The sequence below is a fragment of the Scardinius erythrophthalmus genome, assembly GCF_964197995.2.
Source record: "Scardinius erythrophthalmus genome assembly, chromosome: 9".
Classification (NCBI taxonomy): domain Eukaryota; kingdom Metazoa; phylum Chordata; class Actinopteri; order Cypriniformes; family Leuciscidae; genus Scardinius; species Scardinius erythrophthalmus.
In genome coordinates, this window is record NC_138229.1 from 4,461,237 (window position 1) to 4,486,277 (window position 25,041).

At 36.5% G+C, this 25,041-nt stretch overlaps 1 protein-coding gene across 1 annotated transcript in view; it reads right to left on the reverse strand.

The window, feature by feature from the left end:
• LOC308696599 (CUGBP Elav-like family member 5) overlaps positions 1–25,041 on the reverse strand; it is a gene marked incomplete at its 5' end in the record, with an annotated part of 179,909 nt that overhangs the window by 141,682 nt on the left and 13,186 nt on the right. Inside the window, one exon of the mRNA XM_081375438.1 lies at positions 23,228–23,310. Coding sequence (XP_081231564.1) covers positions 23,228–23,310 — 83 coding nt within the window. The remainder of the gene's footprint in view (positions 1–23,227; positions 23,311–25,041) is intronic.

Genomic DNA, 25,041 nt, shown 5'->3' on the forward strand with positions numbered 1-25,041 from the left:
GACGCAATAAATGTATTATATATACGAAAATGATCATATACTGTGGCTTCTCCTACTTAGTAATATTTAGCGCTAATTTATCAGGAAGTGTTAAGTTCCCTTCGGCTCACTGGATGGAAACAGTGCTTTCTTCGCAAATGTTTAATGCGATGTTCCGATTTTACTCATAAATTAAATTTGCAACTTTGGATGGAAACACAGCAACTGACACAGCAAATAAGAATGTTAAATTATGAGCAGTGTGAGATGTGAAGCAAGATAACCCAGGATTCCGTTTACCCAAGGTTTAAAATGACCCAGGGTTAAAGTCGACGTGAAATCAAAACTGACCCTATTTACTTTGTTAGCGCATATTACTAGTCTTGTAGTGAACAATTAATCCGTGCAAGTTAATACACAGAAAAAAATAGTTTGCCGTGGTAATCTTTAATAAAAATCTGAAAAGTTACTTCCGGTCTGGAATGGCGTTCCCTTTCTGATGACATCAGTTTGACGGTTTGGGTTGAAAACGCTTAACCACTCCCCTCAAACAGTTAGTCTGCTAGCAGAGATGGAGAGGAGGAGCGCTAGAGTAAAACCCTGCCCTCGATCTGTTCAATATTCCGTTTCACTTGGAAATACGTCACAACACTGGAGAAAAGTCGTTGTGAAAAGCCTGAATGTAAAAATGTAGTTATTTCTACAACTCAAAACTGTAAACTGTCCATCTTCAAGTCTCCCCCTCTTCTCTTCTGCTCTTTTCTCTTATCTCATCTCATCATCCTTTCTCTTTTCTTCTCCTCTGGTCTCCTCCCAGTCTTCAGTGATCTGTCGCTCTTATTCCTCTTTGTGTTTCTCTTCATCTCATGACACATCCTCTCTCTAATCTCAAACTCTCACTCGTCTCCTCCTCTGGCTATATTCATGCTTAGCGCTCTCTCTCTCTCTCTCTCTCTCCATCTCTCTGCACAGCAAACGCTTCACCCACGCAGGATTACTAAGCCCCTACACACACACACACACACACACACACACACAAATACTCACGGTGCAGCTTGAAAACACACTCTTCAGAAGAGCTTCTTGAGTGGGGGCTGGAGAGTGTTGGAGGAAGTGTGAGGGAGACAGAACGAGTGAGAAAGTTTGTGAAAGAAAGAGAGAGAAAGACAAGACGAGAGAGAGAGAGAGAGAGAGAGAGAGAGAGTCTTCACTTCTTCATGGACTCACAGCAGTGAAGAAGAGAGAAAGAAATGCAGTAGACACTACATAAATCAGCAGTCCATGTGTCATGCACACGGTGTATACATGGATGCAAACATGCAGAGAACCTCATGTTGCAACGCATAAATCTCAAATAATTAAGGGAAAACACTTAATGACAACAGTGAGGACCTTTAAGCCCTGTTTACATCTGGTATTAAGATGCGTTTTGGTCGATCGGATCACAAGTAGACGAGGGAGACACATTCCCGTTTACACCTGGTGTTTTAATCCGTGTCTTTTGTCCACTTTCAACCACTTCTGTCCTGATTTCTCAGAGGAGAGGGTCTATGGACGGGTTTGTTTTTTTGTATTTTTTTTAGATCTTTTGATCTAATGGATGAAATAAGCTCATGCAATTATATATGAACACCATCGAAGATGATGGAAAAACACACGGAGAGCATCAGCTTTAGTTTCTGCTCTGACAGCCGCAAGACCAGCCGAACACTGTGAGTGTGTGTTAGAAATCAGCAATGATGAGAGAACTTTGTGATTGATGTGTTTTTCATCTTCAAACTAAACTTGGATCATCAGTCGACAGTTTAAATCTCGTCTGGCTAGAGCGCTTCCTTAAAGAGAGTACGCTTACGCTTAAAGAGTAGACGGAGAGTAGACAGTCTTTTGTAGCTGTTAGAACTACACGTTTCCAACTACATCTGGAAGTGGTCTATAAAGTGGACAAGCTCAAAATGTTTTAGACCCCGTTTACACTTGTATTTAGTGTCGTCCACTTGTGATCTGATCGACCAAAACAAATCTTAATGCTGTGTAAACACGGCCGTAGGTTTTTTTTTTTTGGAACCCATGTTTCACTAAGGGTAACCCTTAACCTTATAATTTAGAGTTTTCTTAACTTAAAGGCTTTCATGCCACTAAAAGGGCTTTCCTGTAGATCAAACAGTAGAGCGTTGGTGTTTGCAACACCAGGTCATGGGTTCGATTCCCAGGGAAAGCAAGAATAAGAATGTAAAAATGTGTACCTTGGATTACAATGTAAGTTGTTTTGGATAAAAGCGTCTGCCAAATGCATAAATGTAATGTAATGTAATGTAAAAGCTTGCGCCGGCGCAAACCCTCTTTCGCCATTAAAAAACTACTGTCAGGATTTACTAAAGGCATGCAGTGAAAAGTATCGCTGAAATGGCGTGGACAGGGTTATTTTTGTGGCTGACCTTATTGCATATGCATTTGTAGGAGTTTCCCTTTCAGACGCTAAATTTATGGGAGGAGAGTATTTAAATAAATCGCACAACGTCATTTACTAAGGTTTGCTGTAGTCAATTTACTGGTTTTGTTATTTAAAGCTGCAGTCCGCAGTTTTTCTTCTTTGTCGCCATCTCTGTTCAAAATCTGCAACTGCAGTTATTCGCGGAATTATCAACTTTACGTGCGTTGTGTCTCGGCACGGCACAGAGCGGATGAATCCAATGTTTTGAGGAGAACGTGCGTCTGTCAGTCGCCGCGCCGGTGTGGATCCTGGTATTCGCAATCACAGATTATACTTTTTGGAAGTATGACCAACATAAGAATTTTTAATTATATCAAGTGCTGTGAGAAAAGGCTATAAATCTCCACCACCAACATCCTCACACTCATAGCCTACTAGCCGGGACTCCTCCTTTATGTGTACAGATGTGACGTAATGACGCAAAGACATGCTCGAATTTCCCACGGAAATCCTCCAGTATCACTGGAATTAAAGACATTATTGCAAGCTTACCGTTTTGAATTGAGCTAAGGTAAGCAGAGAGTTTTTAACACTGGCTGGTTATGTGCTTGCTCAAAAAATTATTTTGGATAATTTTTAACCAAGCGGCAACCTCCCTGTCTTTCTCTAGAAACCAACACGGAAGTGAATTCAACGGCAATTCATCGACTGGCCGCTTGAGGCTGGGTGCAGAAGTGATTCAAATCTGTATCTCCCCCATGTTAAAATACCCTAAAAAAAACTTTACAGCAGAAAAAAACATGTTTACAGCCTCATGCAAAAAGTGGCTTTGGTCTATATAGCTTATTTTTCCCTTCATGACAACTGAGGGGGGTGAATTTTTTTTATATCTCATCCATTTACATTATATTAAGCCTTAAAGTTCTGCATAATTAAGGGTGTCCACTTTTGAGTGACAGGTGGATTCCCGCTGCAGTGGTCATTAGTCATTATTAGCCGTTTGTCTGCTGTCTGTTAGCCGTCACGTTACCTCAGCTAATTGTCTGACTGTAAAAATAAATAAATTCGGGAGTGACGGCGCGGCCAAGATGGCGACGGTCGGCCACGCCCACTTTAGGCTTCAAAAACGGTCTTCAGAAACCTACGGGTGATGACATGGACACTACGTCCATATTTTTTTACAGTCTATGTTTTTAACCCAAAAAAGTTACAGACTGCAGCTTTAACGCTAGAAAAAAGCATGTCTTAACCCATTTAGCGCTTGACATGCTGCGATAGATGCACTGCAGAGAACAGAGATGAGCGCGTGGAAGAAGCGTGTTTATTTATTTGGAATGCCAGAACATATCATTTGCCGAACTATGTCAATTTTAATTTTGCTGCATCTGTGTTGTTATTAGATCACCTGTACCTGATTATCACTGGCTTTCTGGCAACTTCCAGAGGTAAAATTAGCTAGAATTGCTTTGATTTAATTCGCAAATGTCAGTTGCATCCAATAGCTAATGTCTGATAAAACAACTGTTATTTAAACCATGCATTATGCTGCAATTCCAAAAAAAAAAAAAAAAAGTTACTAATGCTGGGTACACACCAAAAGATAATCGGGCCGATTTCCCCCCTTCCGACAATCCTAGCTATGTCCCGATTATCTTGATGGTTCTACAGATTATCTAATCAGATTTTCCCTTGGTGTGAGGTGTGTTAAGAGTGTCCGAAGCTGAATATTTACGATAAGAAATCCTGATGTGTGGGGGGAACCCCGAGGACAAACGCGCACACGCTCTCGCTTTATCACATCATGGCACACCACACACACTATAGGAGCAAAACGGTTAAATCTAGGATTTTTTTGTCCTCATGTTTGTGGTCTATCACATTTTGAAAATCTTATAAGATGTAAAAAATCTTTTGGTGTGTACTGAGCATAACCAAGTAACCCTTAACTGTTCAGCATCGACAGTAAATTTTCATTTACTCACCAAAACCAATTTTCACTCGCATTTGGACCCTGTAGACAAGCCTTCAAAATATATGCCAATAATTTACTCAGTTGCATTAGCATAAAATCAGCATGTTCCAAAAGGTCTAATTTCTAACTGCAGCCTGTTTGAAGAGTTTCCAGATGGTTCGCTAAAACGATCTCCCCTTTTCCACGTGCCTGTTATGCATTATACGAACATCTGAACGTGTGAAACATAAAGATAACCTGTCAGGTGGTTTGCGCGGCAAATGTTCTGTTAGAAATCACACATGCATCTCAGCATGACACACTTTTCACACTTTTGACAAAAAAAAAAAAAAAGTGGAGAGAAGAGCAAGAGGAGACACACACACCACTGACGCACAAAGCGGATCCCCATACAGGAACACAAAGCATTAGCGTCTCCCCACAGACCCGAGACCAACTGTTCAGCCGTCGCACTGATGCATTGTGGGAAGTGCTTCTATAAGGACAAACAACACCTCTATACCACACAATCTCACACATGCCTAAAAACAACTCCCAAAACAGCGGCACCATTCAAAAATGAATTATGTAAAGTACTGACATATTCTCTTTTACTGATCTAACTCTTTCCCTCTCCGCTCTGAACATCTTTGACTTCAGTGAGATTGCTCTGAATAAATGATTGTGTTTTCCTGAGACTGAACTCACATGCCATTGAAACTATAGTGAAGTATTCAGTGTCACTCACATGGACACACATGCACATATCAAACTCTTGTATCACGGCTACAAAATATATAACAATATTAGGGATTTGCTATATTTTAATTCAGTAGAAATGGTTTATAAACCACTTGGTTTTGGATTATCCAGGAAATTAAAATCTTTATAAATCAAAGGTGCTTGATTTTATTTTTTTTTTAAAAATCACAAGACGTGATTATTCATACCAAATGAATCATAAGTCTGGCATGAGTAACAGCTTCACATTATGCAACACACAAAAATGAGTTAAAAACATATTATAGAGACTTTATATTAAAAATTATTATATTATATTATATTATATTATATTATATTATATTATATTATATTATATTATATTATATTATATTATATTATATTATATTAATGTGTTTATATTAATGTGTTTATATTATATTGTATTATATTAAAATTTGTTTATTATATTATATTATATTCAAATGTGTATATTATATTATATTATATTATATTATATTATATTATATTATATTATATTATATTATATTATATTATATTATATTATATTATATTATATTATATTATATTATATTATATTATATTATTAATATAAAATTGGTTGTTCTAACTCAAAATTCTGATTGGATTAGTTATGTTCAAAAAAGAAAAATAATTAATGAATTAATAATACAAATCTATAAATTAATAGATTATATTAATAATAAATAAATAAATAAATAAATAAATAAATAAATAAATAAATAAATAAATAAATAAATAAATAAATAAATAAATAAATAAATAAATAAATAAAGAGACAATTTTAATTTTTTACTCGAGTATACTCTACTTGTCTGCTAGAGTATGTTCCTCAATTGCAAATACTTTATATACTGTACCATATAACACAAATATGGTATATATTCTACCCCATCCTACCTCTATGTCTTTACCTTAAAAAATGAAGATAATTTTTTTTAGTTAAAAGGCAGCTAACCATTTTGTGGTTTCAACCTCATGTAAATATTTTACACCAAATCAATCATATCATCTTTAATATTCATAATCTATCTCTGTATTCCCTGCCGTCCTCTTTAAAAAGAATCCCCACTGTGTCATCATCTTCAAATAATATTTAATCTTCAGCTCACACACACACACACACACACACACACTGTGCTGGTGAAACCAATCATCTTCATTGCATTCATGACAGCCAATCAGATGCAACCAAAGGACTTCACCGATTGGCCGGACTCAAAAGGCCCAGAGCACACAGATAAATCACATTGGAAACAGACTGAAGCGTAAACTGTTATGTGATGAATAAGAAATTGTATTTTAAACAAGACCACCTCCTCTGCGCTAATATCCACTCTGTGCTTCTGAAAATATACGGCCAGTCTCTCTTCTATCAACAGTTTCATTTTCATTTCTCATTCTTTTAGTTTCTTTCCCCCATCTTTCTTTTCATTAGCCATTTGTTTAATTAACGTCAACAGCATGCTAAACACTCGTACATTAATGTGGATCTGTCTCTAACCTATACAGCACCAATGTATTATTAAATGCAATTAATTTTGCATTACAAAATTACAGATGAATAAAACATTACAAGAGAAGAAGGAGAAATGGAGGATGGTGCAAGCGGCCAATTAATTCTGATTAAGCTGTCAGTCTTTCAGCACGGGGCCGACGAGATGAAAAAGGAAAAAATGCAATTATAAATGAGAGGAATTCTGTGGAATATGGAAAGAGAATCAAAGCGAGAGAGAGGCCTGCTGTAATCGAGGGCCAATTTAAATGAATATCTATTCAGGCCAATATAACCATCTCTTCCTCTCTCTCGGACACACTGCATTAGCAGCTGATCAGATCTCTGCAGGGAGAATCACAGACCACACACACATACACGTAAAATCACTTCAAAAACAACACTTTCATGATTTGTAGTCCATGCAACTCAGCTGCCAACCCAGGCTCATGAAAGAATTTGTGCAAAAATGATATTACGTTGCTTCTTTCATGTTTTGCAGCAGTTTCAAAGTAAAATGCCCAATGAGTGGCACTAAAAAGCATGTTCGGTTTTCTCTGTCTCTGTTACGTTGGTTCATCCACGGCAGTTAGGAAATTAAATGTCTGGTCTCTCACCGTTGCTCTGCATTTGAAAATAATGCATACTAAATCCAACCCGTAAAAGCGTTAAAGAAGGTTAATGTTTGCCTCTAATTTCAAATGGCTACAGATTTTTATTTTGTTTAACGGCACTTATATGCCAGCCTATGGAAGCTTGTTTCCGCCACAGAATAAAACATTTTAAAAGATAATTGTGACTTTTTAATCACAATTGTGAGTTTACATCTTGCAATTCTGACTTTATTTCTCAGAATTGCGAGATATAAAGTCAGAATTGAATTGAATTAACATGTCTTAAGTTTGCCAATGACCATTTGGATGATCCAGAGGAGTCATGGGAGAAAGTCATGTGGTCAGATGAGACCAAAATAGAACTTTTTGGTCATAATTCCAATAAACGTGTTTGGAGGAAGAAGAATGATGAGTACCATCCCAAGAACACCATCCCTACTGTGAAGCATGGGGGTGGTAGCATCATGCTTTGGGGGTGTTTTTCTGCACATGGGACAGGGCGACTGCACTGTATTAAGCAGAGGATGACCGGGGCCATGTATTGCGAGATTTTGGGGAACAACCTCCTTCCCTCAGTTAGAGCATTGAAGATGGGTCGAGGCTGGGTCTTCCAACATGACAATGACCCGAAGCACACAGCCAGGATAACCAAGGAGTGGCTCTGTAAGAAGCATATCAAGGTTCTGGCGTGGCCTAGCCAGTCTCCAGACCTAAACCCAATAGAGAATCTTTGGAGGGAGATCAAACTCCGTGTTTCTCAGCGACAGCCCAGAAACCTGACTGATCTAGAGAAGATCTGTGTGGAGGAGTGGGCCAAAATCCCTCCTGCAGTGTGTGCAAACCTGGTGAAAAACTACAGGAAACGTTTGACCTCTGTAATTGAAAACAAAGGCTACTGTACCAAATATTAACATTGATTTTCTCAGGTGTTCAAATACTTATTTGCAGCTGTATCATACAAATAAATAGTTAAAAAAATCATACATTGTGATTTCTGGATTTTTTTTTTTTTAGATTATGTCTCTCACAGTGGACATGCACCTACGATGACAATTTCAGACCCCTCCATGATGTCTAAGTGGGAGAACTTGCAAAATAGCAGGGTGTTCAAATACTTATTTTCCTCACTGTATAAACTCAAAATTGTGAAATAAAAAGTCAGAATTGTGTGATATAAACTCACAATTGTGAGATATAAACTCACAATTGTGAGATAAAAAGTCAGAATTGTGTGATATAAACACAATTGCGAGATATAAAGTCAGAATTGTGTGATATAAACACAATTGCGTGTTATAAAGTCAGAATTGTGTGATATAAAGTCGCAATTGCGTGTTATAAAGTCAGAATTGTGTGATATAAAGTCACAATTGCGAGATATAAAGTCAGAATTGCAAGATATAAACTCACAATTGTGAGATAAAAAGTCAGAATTGTGTGATATAAATTCACAATTGCGAGATATAAAGTCAAAATTGTGTGATATAAACTCACAACTGCGTGTTATAAAGTCACATCTGACATCTTTCCTCAGAATTTTGAGTTTCAATCACACAATTGTGAGGGAAAAAAGTCAGAATTGTGAGATAAAAAGTCGCAATACCTTTTTTATTTTTTATTGTGTGGCCAATGAAAAATCATGATTGGTGCATCACTAAAATCATCCGTTCTGCTGTGTACGAATCGAATGTGGATCCATATTTGATTTGAGAGCTTCATATCTGCAGCAAACAACATAAATGTGTCTCACACAAAGCTATCGTATGATATCAGAAGGCTTGGTATATAGCATATGGACTATATAATACTTTTATGGTGAGTTTTTATTTTTTATTTTTTTGGAGCTTGAGGGCTCCAGTCCCCCAATAACTTTCATGATTATGACGGAATGTTCATTTTGGGATGAGCTATTCCCTTTGTTTTCTGGCTTTATGGGTGTCTTTTTATATCTCCAATAGGGACAGACATTTTTTACCTGTGCATTAGAGCTGCAGTGAGACTGAGAGGAGAGAGAGAGAGAGATAGACGTTCTTCCCTGCTGTGGACTAGAGCTGCATTATCTGTCGCGAGGTGGACAGAACACGAAAGCAAAATGAATAGCTCCATCTTTTGTGAAAATGAAAAAGCCCTGCAATGGCAAACAGAAGAAATGAAGTGCAGACTAAAGCAGAGATGTGTGTGCTTATGAGATATTCTGGGAATGATAAAGCGTCTCAGACAGTAATGGGGTCTGAGACAGTGACCTTTAGGTTGTAATATTCCCCCGTCTCTCCAAAGCTCCCGCCATCAACAAGTGAATCTGCTTAAGCGGGATAGAGAACACGACCGCAGAAGAGAGAGTCTGTGTGGCACATCAAGGTTATTGCGTTTTCTGTCGAAATGACTTCACAGCTGAGAAATCAACAGAACATGACCACACTTATACACATGAAAAAAACAGGCTCATTAGTGTTTACTAAATCTAAAACTAAACTTTAAAATATGAATGAATGAAATGTAACAGACAAAATTACAGTGGTCGGAAATCAAACAAATACTTTAGATTAAAATTTTATTTTAGTTAGTTTTTCAACCACAGTTTCATTTAGTTTTGCCTTTTCATTTATATTTCATTGATTCACTTTTTTTAAATCAGTAGTTTGCTTTTTAATGTGCCATAATAACCGTTTTACATGCAATGTAGTGCGTGATTTCATATGCAACATGATTGAACTGAAGCAGAGCTGAAATCTGTTTACATCATTGAATCATTGTTCATCCCTGTAAATTATCCCTGTATTATATAAAGCGCTATTTAAATAAAGTTGACTTGACTTATACAGTTAGTATTGGAACATGACATGCCCAGTTGTGTGTGTCTATAAGTTTCATGGGTGAAATTAACATATTCTCTCTATATCTGAAACTGGCAACAGCACACACACAGAGGAAAATGAAATTCTCATGCCTCGTTATAATTCAAAAAGCTAATCAGGAACAAAACAGTCCATTTATAGCAGGATTCCTTTAATCCTTCCATGGTTATCTTTTCATCCTCTCTCACACTCGTGTTTTTGGCAGAATAATTAATACACAAATATAAGCTGGTGGATGGGGTGGAGGAAATATCCAGTTTGTGATTTGAGATCTTAAAGAAATAGATCACCCAAAAATTAATATTCTGTCATCATCTACACACCCATATGTCGGTCTTGTCTTTCGCCATATAAACTTGCAAATCCAGTGCATTCACAATAAACGCAAGAAAGAATGAAGCATCGAAGTTTCTTATTGTTCTTTGGTGTTAAGTATGCTACACTATTGCAAACAAAGAAGACATTGCATGTCTCTTGAGGGTGTGAATTATGCAGAGGCGTGGGGGGGGGGGGTCTGACACCCCTAAAGGTGACTTGATCCCCGTAAAGGATGTCAAAGCAAGATGTTGGGGAGTCATAGAAAGTGTTCTTCGTGTAAAATGTTACATACAGACGTTACATTTTGGTAGAACTGTTACTTTAAATGATGTTAGTCATAGTCAGTGTTTTGTTCAACCTTTTTTTAAATAATTTTATCATTTTAGCATTTTATTTTTAACGATTCCGATTCCTATTCTGCTTATTGATTCCGAATCTTGTCGATTCTTCCTAATTTCGATTCCATTAAGGTAAAAAACTAAACAAAAACAAAACTTAGATATCATTCACATTCATTCTAAGTCTAATTTCAAAACATTTAATTGTAGAGGAATACCATGAACACAAATCAACAGGCTAAAGAAGAACACTTTTACACAAGGAACTTTTGCCTATGGTTTAAAAAACGACTAGCCTAACTAATATAAATTTCAAGCATTTTTAAAAGACAAATAAACACTCAGTATTTAAAAAAGAACAAATAAACAAATTAGCAAATTAGCAATCGCAACTGAACAAAGATACGATTGAAATTAACAGGGTTTTAAGATTTCCAGGTATTCAGGTACAGAAACTGTAAATCAAATGTAAAATAGTACTTTATAAATAAAAGATACTACAAATACACAAGTTATTCAGTCAAGAACAGCGACTGAATTTTCTCTTTATCTTTTGTTGATTGGTTAATGTTATTATAGAGATGGCAGCAGGAATTTTAGGCTGCTGTCACTTTAAGAGCTGCACGGATCCAATATACTGTTACACATGCATTTTCTTTGTCAACTGTTTATGTTCACTTAAGAAATAACCAACTGTGTTAACGAGGATATTCTGATATATTTTTGAGTGTATTTGTCCTTTCAACTGTTCAGTATCGCACACTATACCGTGGGAGGCGGCTTGGTGCGCGGGTCTTCTTGCGCTTGAATGGTTTAAAATCATATTAAAATGCACACAAAGGAATCAATAATTGGAATCAACATTTTAATTCTGTAACATGTATCAGATTCCAAACCTTCGGTGGGAACAACAATAATAAAGGGAAAACTTTAACAATAGATCTTAAGAGTGACTGTCCATCCCATAAAACATTGCTGTCCATCAGCTTTTGCAGTTGTCTGTGTTTTTTACATTTTAAATAAAGCCAATACATAGAACAGTACAAGCAAGTTGAATAATAGAAGCTACAAGAGGATTGCAGTGGACACAAGCAAGTCAACGTTAACATGATACGGGATGCCTCGTAAACATGTATGTCTACAATAAATTTTAATTTACAGATTTAATTACCGGCCAAATCAACAAATTCAGTCAGATGGGATTGTTTCCCCACTGAAAACTAAAACCCCAGTATTTGAGTTGATGCTGAGAATATCTATCAAAGTGAATTGAAGACAATATCGATCATGAAAATATGATGAATTATGTGGATAATGGAACATTAGAGGATTATTAACAAAGGCAAAACTTGAGAAAAAAAAACAGGACTGGATTTCGAACGTTGTTTTTCATCAGTGCTGAAGATGTGTTTGCATAAATCTATTAACTGTTTGGTTGCAATCATGGTTTACATTTATGCATTTGGCAGACGCTTTTATCCAAAGTGACTTACATTGCATTTCAAGGAACAAATTTACATTCTTATCTTAGAATGAAAATCTGTAAAACTGGGAGTTGTGAAAAATATGTTGCACCGGTGTTTTGCCTATCTGTATATCATCTTTTTACTCTTTTAATTAATTTTATAACTTTCATATATCTCTTTTAATTTCTTTTAGTTTTAATTTTCCTTGCTTTTATTTTGGGATTATTTTAATTCCTTTCTGTAAAGCACTTTGAATTGCATAATGTGCTATATAAATAAACTTGCCTTACATACATAAATACAGCAATATGTGTATCTTCAAAACACACACAAAAAAAACTATAGCTATATACACTGCAATATTGGCACTGATGGCCAGTAGTGCTCACTCAGGCTGGAGAGACACTGTGAGGTGTTGCAGAAAGCATCTTCACGTCAACTTCACTAAATCAAGCAGGGCATTGAGAGGTTTGCATCACACTCACTAACACAAACAAAATGACAGCGCTATTTGGTGCCAAACACAGCAGCTCTACATCATGCGTTTGGCAGCCGTGAGCAAGACCTAAAATAGCTGCTTGTCAATAACATTTAGCACAGATCCACTGCAGCCTCTTTCCACACGGTAGATAGAACCAGAGACGGCCTGTTTCAAACAAACCCAATTTCCCTCCCATGTTTAAAATGAAAATAACTTAACATTATTTTCTTGTTTATTGAACTGTTGTATAAAATCAATTTTGCAATTATGCTGATATTCGGGAAAACAGCACTCTATATCCTGTTATAAATATTAAAAACAAGAACACGCCCATGTCCATTTCCGTGATGGCGGGGGCGGGGCTCTTTTCGCAGAATAAAGAAAATCATACAGGTTTGAAACAACTTGAGGGTGAGTAAATGATGACAGAATTTTCATTTTTAAGTGAACTATCCCTTTAAGTGTATCATATAAATATGTATAAAAAAGTGCATGGGAAATATCATGAGAAGTATAATTGGTTTTTCCATTAGCATGTTTCTAACACAACAAATCAACACTCAACAACAATCGAATGCAACAATAAGCATTACAAAAGCATAAAATCAAAAATAATTTGAATAATTTAAATAATTATATTTATAAAAAATCCATATGTTCCTATAAATCTGTGGAGCCTGATTCCCGGAAGTTGCACATTTAGATTGGAGCTTGTGATTTTAAATATAATATTGTCTTTTTTTTTTCATTTTTGTCTGTGGGCGAGCCGTGTGAGACTACATCAGTCCTAATAAAACCAACAGAGCACTTACATGCTGGATTTTACCCATCAGGACTAAATAAACCCACATAAATACACAGAGCAGGAGATAATGATGTAAAAGAGAAAAGAGACATCACAAATATGATCATATTATTATCGCAATTTCCCAGGCAGCACTGAAACAAAAGTTTGGAATCAGTAAGATTGTTTTAATGTTTCTGAAAGAAGACTCTTGTTCTCATCAAGACTGCATTTATTTGATCAAAATACAGTACAAACAGTAATATAGTAAAATATTACAATTTAACGTATGTAAGTGTTTTCTGTGAACATATTTTAAACTGTAATTTATTCCTGTGATCAAAGCTGAATTTTCTTCAGTGTCACATGATCCTTCAGAAATCATTCTAATATGATGATTTGCTACTCAAGAAACATTTATTATTACTAAATTAAAAAACAGAGAGAAAGAAAATCTTACATATACCCCAAATTTCTGAAAGGTAGTGTACCTTTATTTTATAGTTCTATATTCTTACTGTATATGACCAATACTGACTCATATGTGTCTATTCCTATTTTTCCTAAGGAATTTTAGGAGAATAATCTAAGACTAACCAGATACTTAAAGTCTCCTGAGATTTTACGTTCCTTCATCGCTCTCACAAGTAAATAGCTTAAAGCCGTATATGCCATCATACCATCCAGCCCTCATACTGACACACACACACACACACACACACACACACGGACAGGCCTGTTTGTGAGGCAGATGTAGTGTGACCACTGACAACATGGAGAATTTGTCAGCAGAAATCACCACTCCAGCTGCTGAGGGACACACACACACACACACACACACACACACACACACACACACACACACACACACACACACACACACACACACACACACACACACACACACACACACACACACACACACACACACACACAAGTATACCACAGCATACATATGTATAAACGTACGCTCGCTCATAAACAAACGCGCACACACACTTGCCTCGGGCCAACTCCAGCAGCACATCACATTACTGCTGCACTTTGAAATGAAAAAAGAAACACATGCATGGGGGCGGGACTTAATGACCTAGAATTCATGAGCGCAGCATTGGATCGTTATTCGTTTTGATGTGTGACTGTGTGCGCCTACATTTTAGGTCATCGCCAAGTGGCAGCAACATGGAACTCTCTCTCTCTCTCTCTCTCTCTCTCTCTCTCTCTCTCTCTCTCTCTCTCTCTCTCTCTCTCTCTCTCTCTCTCTCTCTCTCTCTCTCTCTCTCTCTCTCTCTCTCTCTTTATGACTTGTTATGTAAAAGACCTCATTCTCATATTCAGCCTTCATGCCAATGCAGAACACAGTAGCACACAGAGAAAAGAAGCTGAGATGAGCTGGAGAGCAGTTCAGACTCAGAACTAGTTTAGTTTACTCTAGTGGGCTCATTAAAGCAAGAAACTATGAGATGTTGTGCTTTACTGTGATTTTACCATGGTTAAGGGGTGTTGCTAGGTGTGTTCTTCACACACACAATGCAAAAACCCTTTAAAGCAACACTAAAGAACTTTTTTTACCTTAAAATAATGTTTCCAAAATCGTTTCAGTGGTTCATCAAGTCATAACAGGGTGAAAGGCACTTCAAGTTTGCCAGATCGGGTAGCGTTTCTGTAGTTCGAATGAGACAAATTTGACTTGCTTTACATCAAACGTTACAATAATCTTTATTTTGTTTTTCTTCGTTTCTTAAGTCGCAATACATCATACTTTCATAAAATCATGAAACATACTCAACCTTGTCTGTGGACATCATTCGTTCCAAAGCCGGTGCTGGATAAACAGTGAGCATGCGTGCGACGGTAAGCTAAATTATTTACGACAGCTGACTATTGGACAATGGACAATTCTGCTTCCAACCTGTAGGGGGACGGACTAGGAAAAGTTCTTTAGTGTTGCTTTAACCTGTTGGCACAACTGATCCCAGCCGGCGGCCCCCATGTCACTTTGTTTACCGTTGTTTAAATTAACTATATAAAAAACGGTCTACAAATATTCAGAATGTTGACAAATTATATATCCGTCTAAAGGTTTGGAATCAGTCTCTTTTTATGAAATTACTATGGGACGTGATTTATTGCTTTTACAAAACAATAGCAACAACAATATGTTTACATACACAATTTTTTGTCAATCCAATAAACAAATCCAATGAATCCAATCCAATTTCACATTCTTAAAGTTCTGCTTATATACATAAAAAAATAAGAAAAAGAAAATCTATATATAAAAGGAGAGACTTTAGCTTTTCAGATGTTTCTCCGTAGAGTTCCCATTTTTATGACCTACATTTTTCCATAACTTTTCCTGTTATTACTGAATAAGGACTCACTTAAAAGGGGCTATTTTTAGTCAATTAAATACTTTAGAGCTGAGCATGACTAGAGAAATGTCCATAACGTTTTAAATGTTTTATTAATTTTCATGAGTGGAGATCTTAAAAGTCAGTAACCCTGAGAAAAAGATCCAAGTTATCTCACATGTGCATCCTTTAGAAGAGATAGCATCAATAATACCAATAACAATAGCATCTTTCACACAGTATAAAAATACCAGAATGATTACTTGCTATTGATACTTAATTTGAACCAATTATTATTGCCTCATTGTAATTATTATATATGCATTTCAAGTCATTTGAAAGGTTGTTCACTTAGGTCTATTTTTATTACGACAATATATATATATATATATATATATATATATATAAATGTCAGATTACTCGATTAATCGGCAAAATAATCGACTGATTACTCGATTACCGAAATAATCGTTAATGACAGCCCTAGATTAGTTAAAAAACATTTAAAAATGCACCTGCATTGTTTTAATTAGTCGAATAAAATACTATTTTTCCAGTCATATATTTCAACTGAAGATTTAAAAAAAAATTTTTTTTAAATATCATCGTTATAAAATATCAAAAAGTGATAAAATATTATAGTCTCATCTCGTGAGTTTAAGTGTGTAAATTAAAAAATAATTTACAAACAAAACAATTGTGGTAAGTGAAAATGTTTAGTGGTAACTTTGGAAAACCACTAGAAACAGTGGCTGGTGAGCAGAAAAGTTAGTGTCAAGCTCTGGGCACAACAGTCAAAGATGTCCATCTAGCACATATTTACATAGAAACATTATTAAAAAGCAGATTGTAAACAAATCGTGCCATCTCCAATTATGATTGGCACAATAGCAGACTTCTTATGTCAGTGCATACGTGCTCATACCGGTAATCTTTGTTCACACACATCATAATACCAGTAATTTACTGGTAATCTTATCCTCTTAAATTGCCAGAACTAATTTACCGTTTTTTTTTTTTTTAAAGGTCCTGTTCACACATAATCTCTTAATGGTAATTTACAAGTAAATTTACCAGTAAAAACAGTATGTGTGAAAGGGACTTTCATGTCTCAAAAGTCTGTGATCAAAAGTAACAAATCTCAATATGAACGCAAATGTTTCTCATCAAATTATCTGATCTATTATTAATTTTAAAGCTCTATATACTCTTACTGTATGACAACTATTGACTTATTTGGGTCTGTTTTTATTCCCACAAATCTGAGACAAGGTTGATACATCAGTTCAGTTAGCAGTGCTAAAACAGGTGGTTCTATGCAGATTAAATGACACTGAACTCAAATGAATATGCCAGAAGAACATCTATGGCTTTTGTAAGATGAATTGTGAAACGAGACAGCGAAGCAAAGCAAAGGTGCCACTACGGTCGTCCACTGTCAGTGTGTTTGCGTGTGTGTGCATGTGTGCTGGTTGAAATTGCATTTTTTCTCATTACACTTACACTGATAACAGGCTTGCTGCCGTTTCTATGGCAACTATATATCCCTCAAGCTGTGCCTCGCTGAAGGATGTCGAGAACAGCGGATAGAGAACACACTCACAAACACACACGTAGAGATCCTGTGTATCTACAGCTGAGCTCTATTGAGATTCACTCCCAGCTGTGATCCTTCCCAGAGCCACAGAGTCATTGAAAATACACAACTGCTATTTACAATCTATACATGGTGATGAATAACATTATAGACCCCTATAGCCACATTATACACTAGTGGTTCTCAACTAGTTTAGCTTCAGAATCCAGATTTTACATTGAACATCAAATGGTGACTCAAAAACAGTATCATAAACGTTCATTCTCTAGACCGATACCACCAATGAAGTCCAGGCCTCCCTTTCTACAGTGTGTTTTTCTCCTCCGCTCCTTAATTTCCTTAAATATATGCTGACTGTGTGTCCACAATCGTTTTTCCCTGTTATCTCTATGAATCGTCCCTGCAGGGATTCATAAGAAGCTTTACTGAACTAAAACAAATGAATGTATGTTTAGTTCAGTTCAATCAAATGGAATTCGATTCAACTGAATTTAAGTGAACTGAATTGATTTTTAATGAGGAAAAGGAATCGCCCCTGTGCAAAAGAGGGTCGCCCCCAATCTCATCTGCTCTCATATGTGAGGATGGAAATACAGGGCGTTAAAACTGACCATATTTACAACCTTGATTCAATGGCATAAAATCACAATCTCTACATTCTGTTTCACTCAGAAATATGTCACATTACAGAAGTAAAACAGGCTACAAATGGCCTTTCCAGGATCTGTACACCATCTGCCCAATTAATTTCCATGATTTTTTTATTTTTTTTTATTACTGGATGTAAAAAAAAAAAAACATTTTAATGAGATTACAAAAACAGATTTATAGCCCGACCACATTAAGGTGGTTAAGGTTGTAACTATCTGGCCGTTACCATTTTGCTTATTTAAAGGTGGATTATTCAAGTTAAAGTCAGTAAATTATGGAGTGCTACAAGGGGCTGTTTTAGGCCCTCTGCTATTTTCAATAATGACACTTGGTAATATAATAAAAAAAACAAATTAGTTTCCAACTGTTATGCTGATGATATATATATATATATATGCCTATTTCATCAAGTCACGAGTTGACAGAGTGTGTTAAAGATATACAATTTTTTTTCGTGCAGCTAGCGAAATATTAGATGAATTTGATCATTTATGTTTGGGCCTGAAATCGCTGATACCACCTTTAATTACAAAGTATTGGAACTAAATGGTTTAGCTCCTAACCAAACTTATATTGCGCTGTAATCCATCACTGTCTTTAAGGTCACAAAACTCTGGGCTTCTGATCTGTACCTATATCTAAGTCCACTAGGGAGAGCGTTTTCACATTTAGCTCCTAAACTCTGGAATAGCCTTCCTGATAATGTTCAGGGCTCAAAGACACTATCAAATCTAGATTAAAGACATCTCTTTAGCCAAGCATTCACATAATGCATCTCATAGCCTTGCACTCCAGTTTTATCAGATCAAATGCACATGACTATCTACTGCCTGAAATTTTATGAGCAGCAGCGACGCTAATTATTTTCCCATCCCGAAGTAACTAGAGTACGCCAGCTCCAGTATCTTACGAAGATTTCGGATGACCCAACACCTGTGGAGACGACGCCAACTCTGAATCAACCGCCCAATTTTCTATATATTATAATCATTACGATCACAGCTTAATAATTGCTTTAATGAGTTCATCGTTTCTGCCTAACTGAATACATGGCGTTAGCTAACTACATGATTTGTATTATCTTAGAACTGTATATTTCTGACATGTGGACATTACTTGGACACAGTCACATCTGATAACAGATCACTCTAAACTGTAATGTAGACATGCATTTTCTGTAAAGCTGCTGAAAGAATATGAATTGTGAAAAGCGCTATTCAAATAAATGTGAATTAAATTGAATTTTCCACAACTTTTTAAGGATTGTACTAAATTACATCACAATTCCCAGCGTTTCATGTTGCCTATAACAAATGGAGAAAAAAATAAAATAAATGGAGAAGGATGGAAAAAATGACATCCCAAATGTCAGTATAGCACCCAACGCGCCATCGCCAGGGATTCATATATTTCTACGGCCCCGATCTCATTTTACTCCGTTCTTTTATTTGATATGAAAAAATAATGGCCTTTCTGTCCCAACTGTCCAATAATGTCTTGTGCGAATGCAAAACAAGCGTAAGATTCACTGTTTCTCTGTCTCTCTCTCTCTCATCCGCCTCCTCCGACCTCTCGTGCCCCGATGCCTGCATTTCGCAGACTCTTAATGGAGATGTGGGAACTCTGTGGGCCCTTTGTGGCTTTCCGTTCAACATACACACATGCAGAAGTGCACATATATGCCTGGGGCTGTCAACATGACCCTCATCACCCTGTTTGTGTATACCATCTACTTTCCTTTCCTGTAAACTCGACGTGCCCTGGCGTATTCCTGCACATATTACTCTATTCATCTTCCAGCTCCCTCTATTTATATTCTTTTGCACTCCGTCTCTCTCCTCTTCCTGCTTCCCAGACATCTCTCTGATAAATACCCTAGTTATGAATTATATTGTAGTTCTTGTGGCTGAACCAACCAGAGCGCAATAATTCCTCATAGTACAACAATACAATCTGACAAGCCGATAGAGCTCTTAAATAAAAGGAAAGTAAGGAAACGGTGCACGCACACACCATAAATTTCCTTCAGACATTTCAGTTGAGTCGTCTGACTTCATGGGAAATCGTTGAATTGTACAACAGGGTTGACTAGCGCACACTCTTGATAACAATACAACATTCATTAATCAATATTAGTGACCGTCTATGTGATTGATCGTCCCCTCATTTCATCTGTTTTGCATTAGATCTAAGAACTTAACTGGTCCCGTGTGTTTTAGTTGAACCTGCCGGTTTGAATTGCAAACACAAATACCGCAACTGTACCATTTCATTGAGTCAGCATACTGTCTGGATAAAAAAAAGTCAGGTTTACAAGCTCCCAAGCTATTAAAGGGATAGTTCACCCAAAAAGGTTCTAAAAAAATTCTGTCATTAATTATTCACCTTCATGTCCTTCTAAACCTGTAAGACTTTCGTTCATCTTTGAAGCACAAATGAAGATCCGTCCCTCCATTGACAGCTACACAACTCGACTCGATCGCTTATATAATGGACAGATTTAATTGAAGCTTTTAAAAAAAAGCTCTCAGATTTCATCAAAAAGATCTTCATTTGTGTTCTGAAGATGAACGAAAGTCTTACAGGTTTGACATGAGGGTGAGGAATTACTGACAGAATTTTCATTTTTGGGTGAACTAACCCTTCAACACATCTGAGGATGAACTTGTCTGTTGGTTTGGAAAAGTTTAAGCTTCATGGCAAAACTTTAAAGAGTTTGAATATTATATCAGTTATATTTACCCATACATAAACATCTCATAATAAAAAAAATCAGTGAATGAGAACATATTTTATTATTATATTATTAATATACTCTGCAGTTCTGAAAGTCTCTTATGAACGGTAGTGTATTTATTCAAATTTATATGGAAGAAATAGCTTTTTATTACTTGCAACTTTATTGTGTTGCATCTGAATAGGACTTAATGTAAAATGATGCCAATTGTCAAATGTCTGTCTCAGCGTGAATCATGAAGCCCAAACTAAATCTTGCAAACTAGATTCACTAAAACCCTTCGCCCCAATCCCAGAACAGAATGAAACTCTACCGGCCACAACACACACACACACACACACACACACACACACACACACACACACACACACACACACACACACACACACACACACACACACACACACACGCCAGTGAGTGACTGCTGTTTCTTGTTTCTAAACCAGTTCAGGTGTCACATGACTGACTGTTATTCCACTGACACCCCGTCTGCTCCTGAAATAGTCTCTCCATCCTAAAATTACGCTCCACTGCTCTCTTTTACAGTGACCCCACTCCAAACACATACACAGAAACACACACGCCTCGAAGTAAAAGTAGCTCATTCCTTTTTCAGACACCCGGTTCTATAATTGGGCTCCATCCAGACACATTCAGAGTTCATAATACACATCTTAATCTGAAAATGATGACCACTATCATCCTAATTCACGGTGCTACATGTCCCATTAAGAACCAGCTTGTTTGCTTGGAAATCAGAGTATGAGTAAATCTCACAAAACCTGTCAAGAACATGTCCATCCTATAACTCTCATTATTTTAATGTGACAAAGTATGCATGTGTGCTGATTTATGTGAAAACAATCTTTATACTCAAGCAATTTTTAGACTATTGAGAATCATCATTGAGAATGAGGATTACACGCAAATTCAAAAGTAAAACTGTGTAACTAGCACAATTAATGGTGTTTACGTTGGTGCTACCAATGTGTTTTTCATTAACCAATACTGATATCTAGAGAGATACACATACATTTTTACACAAAATTACTTAATTGAAATATGAAAATTTAATAAAAAAAAAATTCTTCAGACAATTTACACATTTACTAAAAATATATATATGAAAATATAAAAGATTATGTCAACAGACTTGATAGATTAAATGACCACCATTGTTTATAAGCTAATAAAAAAAAAAAAAAAATATATATATATATATATATATATATATATATATATATATATATATATATATATATATATATATATATATATATATATATAACCTTGTTCATAAATCCGGAAGTGCATGTATTTATATTGTGCTTTTCTGCATCTGTGTGGGCGAGCCAACAAGGTTAATGTTCATAACCTTTCCATAAATCTACGGGCACTCTTCTCCACCGTTGTGGTTTCCGGCAGCTGGCCCACGGCAGCGATAGACCCCACGGGAGCGAACGAATGTGCAGCCACATGTCTGATCGTGACAGCCAAACATGTGTACATGTGCTCGCACGAGAGCCAAACAAACTCTATAGCTCACCTCTGATTAACACACGCTACATTCCCCATGGATCCCACGTCACCTAAATATAGAGCTCCATTCACACACATGGGAAAGAGAAATCTCAAACTCAACCGCAGACAACAATGAGGTTAAATGGAGATCAAAGTTTCCTGTGAAAAAGACCACGGTAATCTCAGTGTATCAGCTATATCTTCTCTGCTCTGCTATCATTCACTCAACATTAAATTAGCAGGAGAGACGCATGATGAAACAGGATTTCCTCTGAACCTGAGCAGACTGACAGTAAAGCGCCAAAGGCATGATGAAATAAAACATGTCTGACATCTGCCACACGCAAACTTCTGACGGACGTGTTTGACCACCCAACGTTACAGGGATGAAAATTTAAGGAGGCAAATAAACACTTCCACCACTTTCAGCATTCGAAAAATGAAAAGTCTACCATCATCTACTTGTTATCAAAATGTTCACGTTGTTCTTTGTCAGCACAGTGAAAGTGGATGGTGACCAGAGGCTGTCAAGCTGAACAACAACCAAAACGTACCATAAAAGTGCTTTTATAAAACAATTTCAATCTCCTTTTGATAAAAATATAGTCATAAACGACACAATTTTATGGAAATGTTTATTCCTTTTTAGAAATTGACAGTCACCAACCTGTTGTATGCAAAAGAACCTGAACATTCTGCCAGTGTCTATATTCCTGTTAATTTGGGAGTACAAATATAATATTGATTACATGTTGCAAATAAAGGAATATATATCAGAAGAAATATTAGAGTTGTTTCTGAATTTCGTTCAACGGTTAGACCATTTCTGCCTGAAATAGATGAAACAACAACAACAACAACAACAAAAAGACATTAGATTAAAAGAGACTTACCCCTGGAAGAGTCTTCTGTTCATGCAATGCATTCTGGGCTTTGATGGCTGATTCACGAGCGCAGTACGTGAGGAACGCACAGCCTGTAAAAATGAGACGAGAATCAGATCTGAACTGTACGCACTCTTCAGATGCAGCACAAAACTCTTGCAACAAAGCTACCATTTATCACAAAGACTCTCTGCACAGAAAAAACAGATGTAAACTAGATTTTTACATGTTCTGAAGAAAACATGAGTGATGTTTGCCAGTGCAAAACTTGCTCGGGTTTTCTAGGTGGTTGCCAGGGCGTTGCTATGCTGTTGCCATGCTGTTGCCAAGCTGTTTTGTGTATTCTTGACATGTTGCTATGGAGATCTAAGCGGTTACTGGGTGGCTCAAGTCAAAAGGAATTATATTCTGATCGCTAATAAAGACATGCAATAGTAATCGTGATGTTTGACTTAGAATTCACAATCTATTACATTTATTCATTTAGCAGCTGCTTTTATCCAAAGCGACTTACAAATGAATGTCATCACAAGCAATTTGTCATAAGGGCCAATAATACACACGCATGCCACGTTTAAAGTATAAACTAGATTTCGAACTGGGTTACAGTGTTTTTGACCTTGTAACCTCGGCTCAGCGCCTCTGCTCCCAAAATATCCACTAGCAAATACCGTCAATGGCTGTGATCAGACATCAGTCACATCTGTCATTCTGTGTTCGTGTGTGTGTCTCTCTCTCTCTCTCTCTCTCTCTCTCTCTCTCTCTCTCTCTCTCTCTCTCTCTCTCTCTCTAAGGGCTCTGTCAGGCACTTCATATATAGAACCTTTTGGGGTTTTGTTTAATTAATTTGTTTTGATTAATTTTACACATTTTACACCTCAAAGTATTAAGCAATCATTTAAAGGTGACATTTTATGCCCCTTTTCACAAGATTTAATATAAATATATGCTGTACCCAGAATGTAACTATGAAATTTCAGCTCAAAATACCCCCCAGATCATTCATTATAGCTTGTCAAAGTTGCCCCTTTAAATGGGCGTTTCTGAATGGTTAGAGGATACATTTATGGAGTTATTGTGAAGTTACATTGATTCATCTGTTTCTGGGGGATTTCCGTTGAAAATAAAATTAATCCACTGCTCTTTTGTTTCATCTGAGTCTGGGAGTGTTTTAAACTCATCTGTGCGGCAACGACAGAACAGTTTTCATGCTTTGCTCAAACTTTCATGCCATTGCATTAAAACTGGTTACAAATGGCGGCGCCATGGGTGGAAAATGTGCAGATTAAAGGGGCGGTAATATGATTCTGATTTGCTTATTTTTTGACATACTTGCAGAGAAAGGCTTACCAAAACAAAGTAACCGGGTTTCACTTTTCACGTTTTCTGGGTTGGTAGATGCACCGGGGACCCGACTATAGCACTTAAACACGGAAAAAGTCAGATTTTCATGATATGTCCCCTTTAAAGTCCCCCTGTAGTCAATAATTGTATCCCTTAAAACTCATCTTTAATTGATGAAATCACATAACAGAATTATTAATAAACTTGAACTAAATATAACAACAAAAAGCTAATTAAAATAGTAATAAATAAAATAATAGTATATGTGCTATTATACCACTATGTTTAGTTAGTTTGCTTTCATAGACTAGTTTGTTTTCATTCATCACATGTGTTTCTTTGTCTTTGTTTCCCGCCACTCATTCGTTTCCATGGTCACAGTGATTAGTTCGTTTGGTTGAGCTGTCTATAGGCCCTACCTCGTTATCTTTAGTATTTAAGTTTATGTGTGTTCCCTTTTAGTTTACCCGGTCACGTTA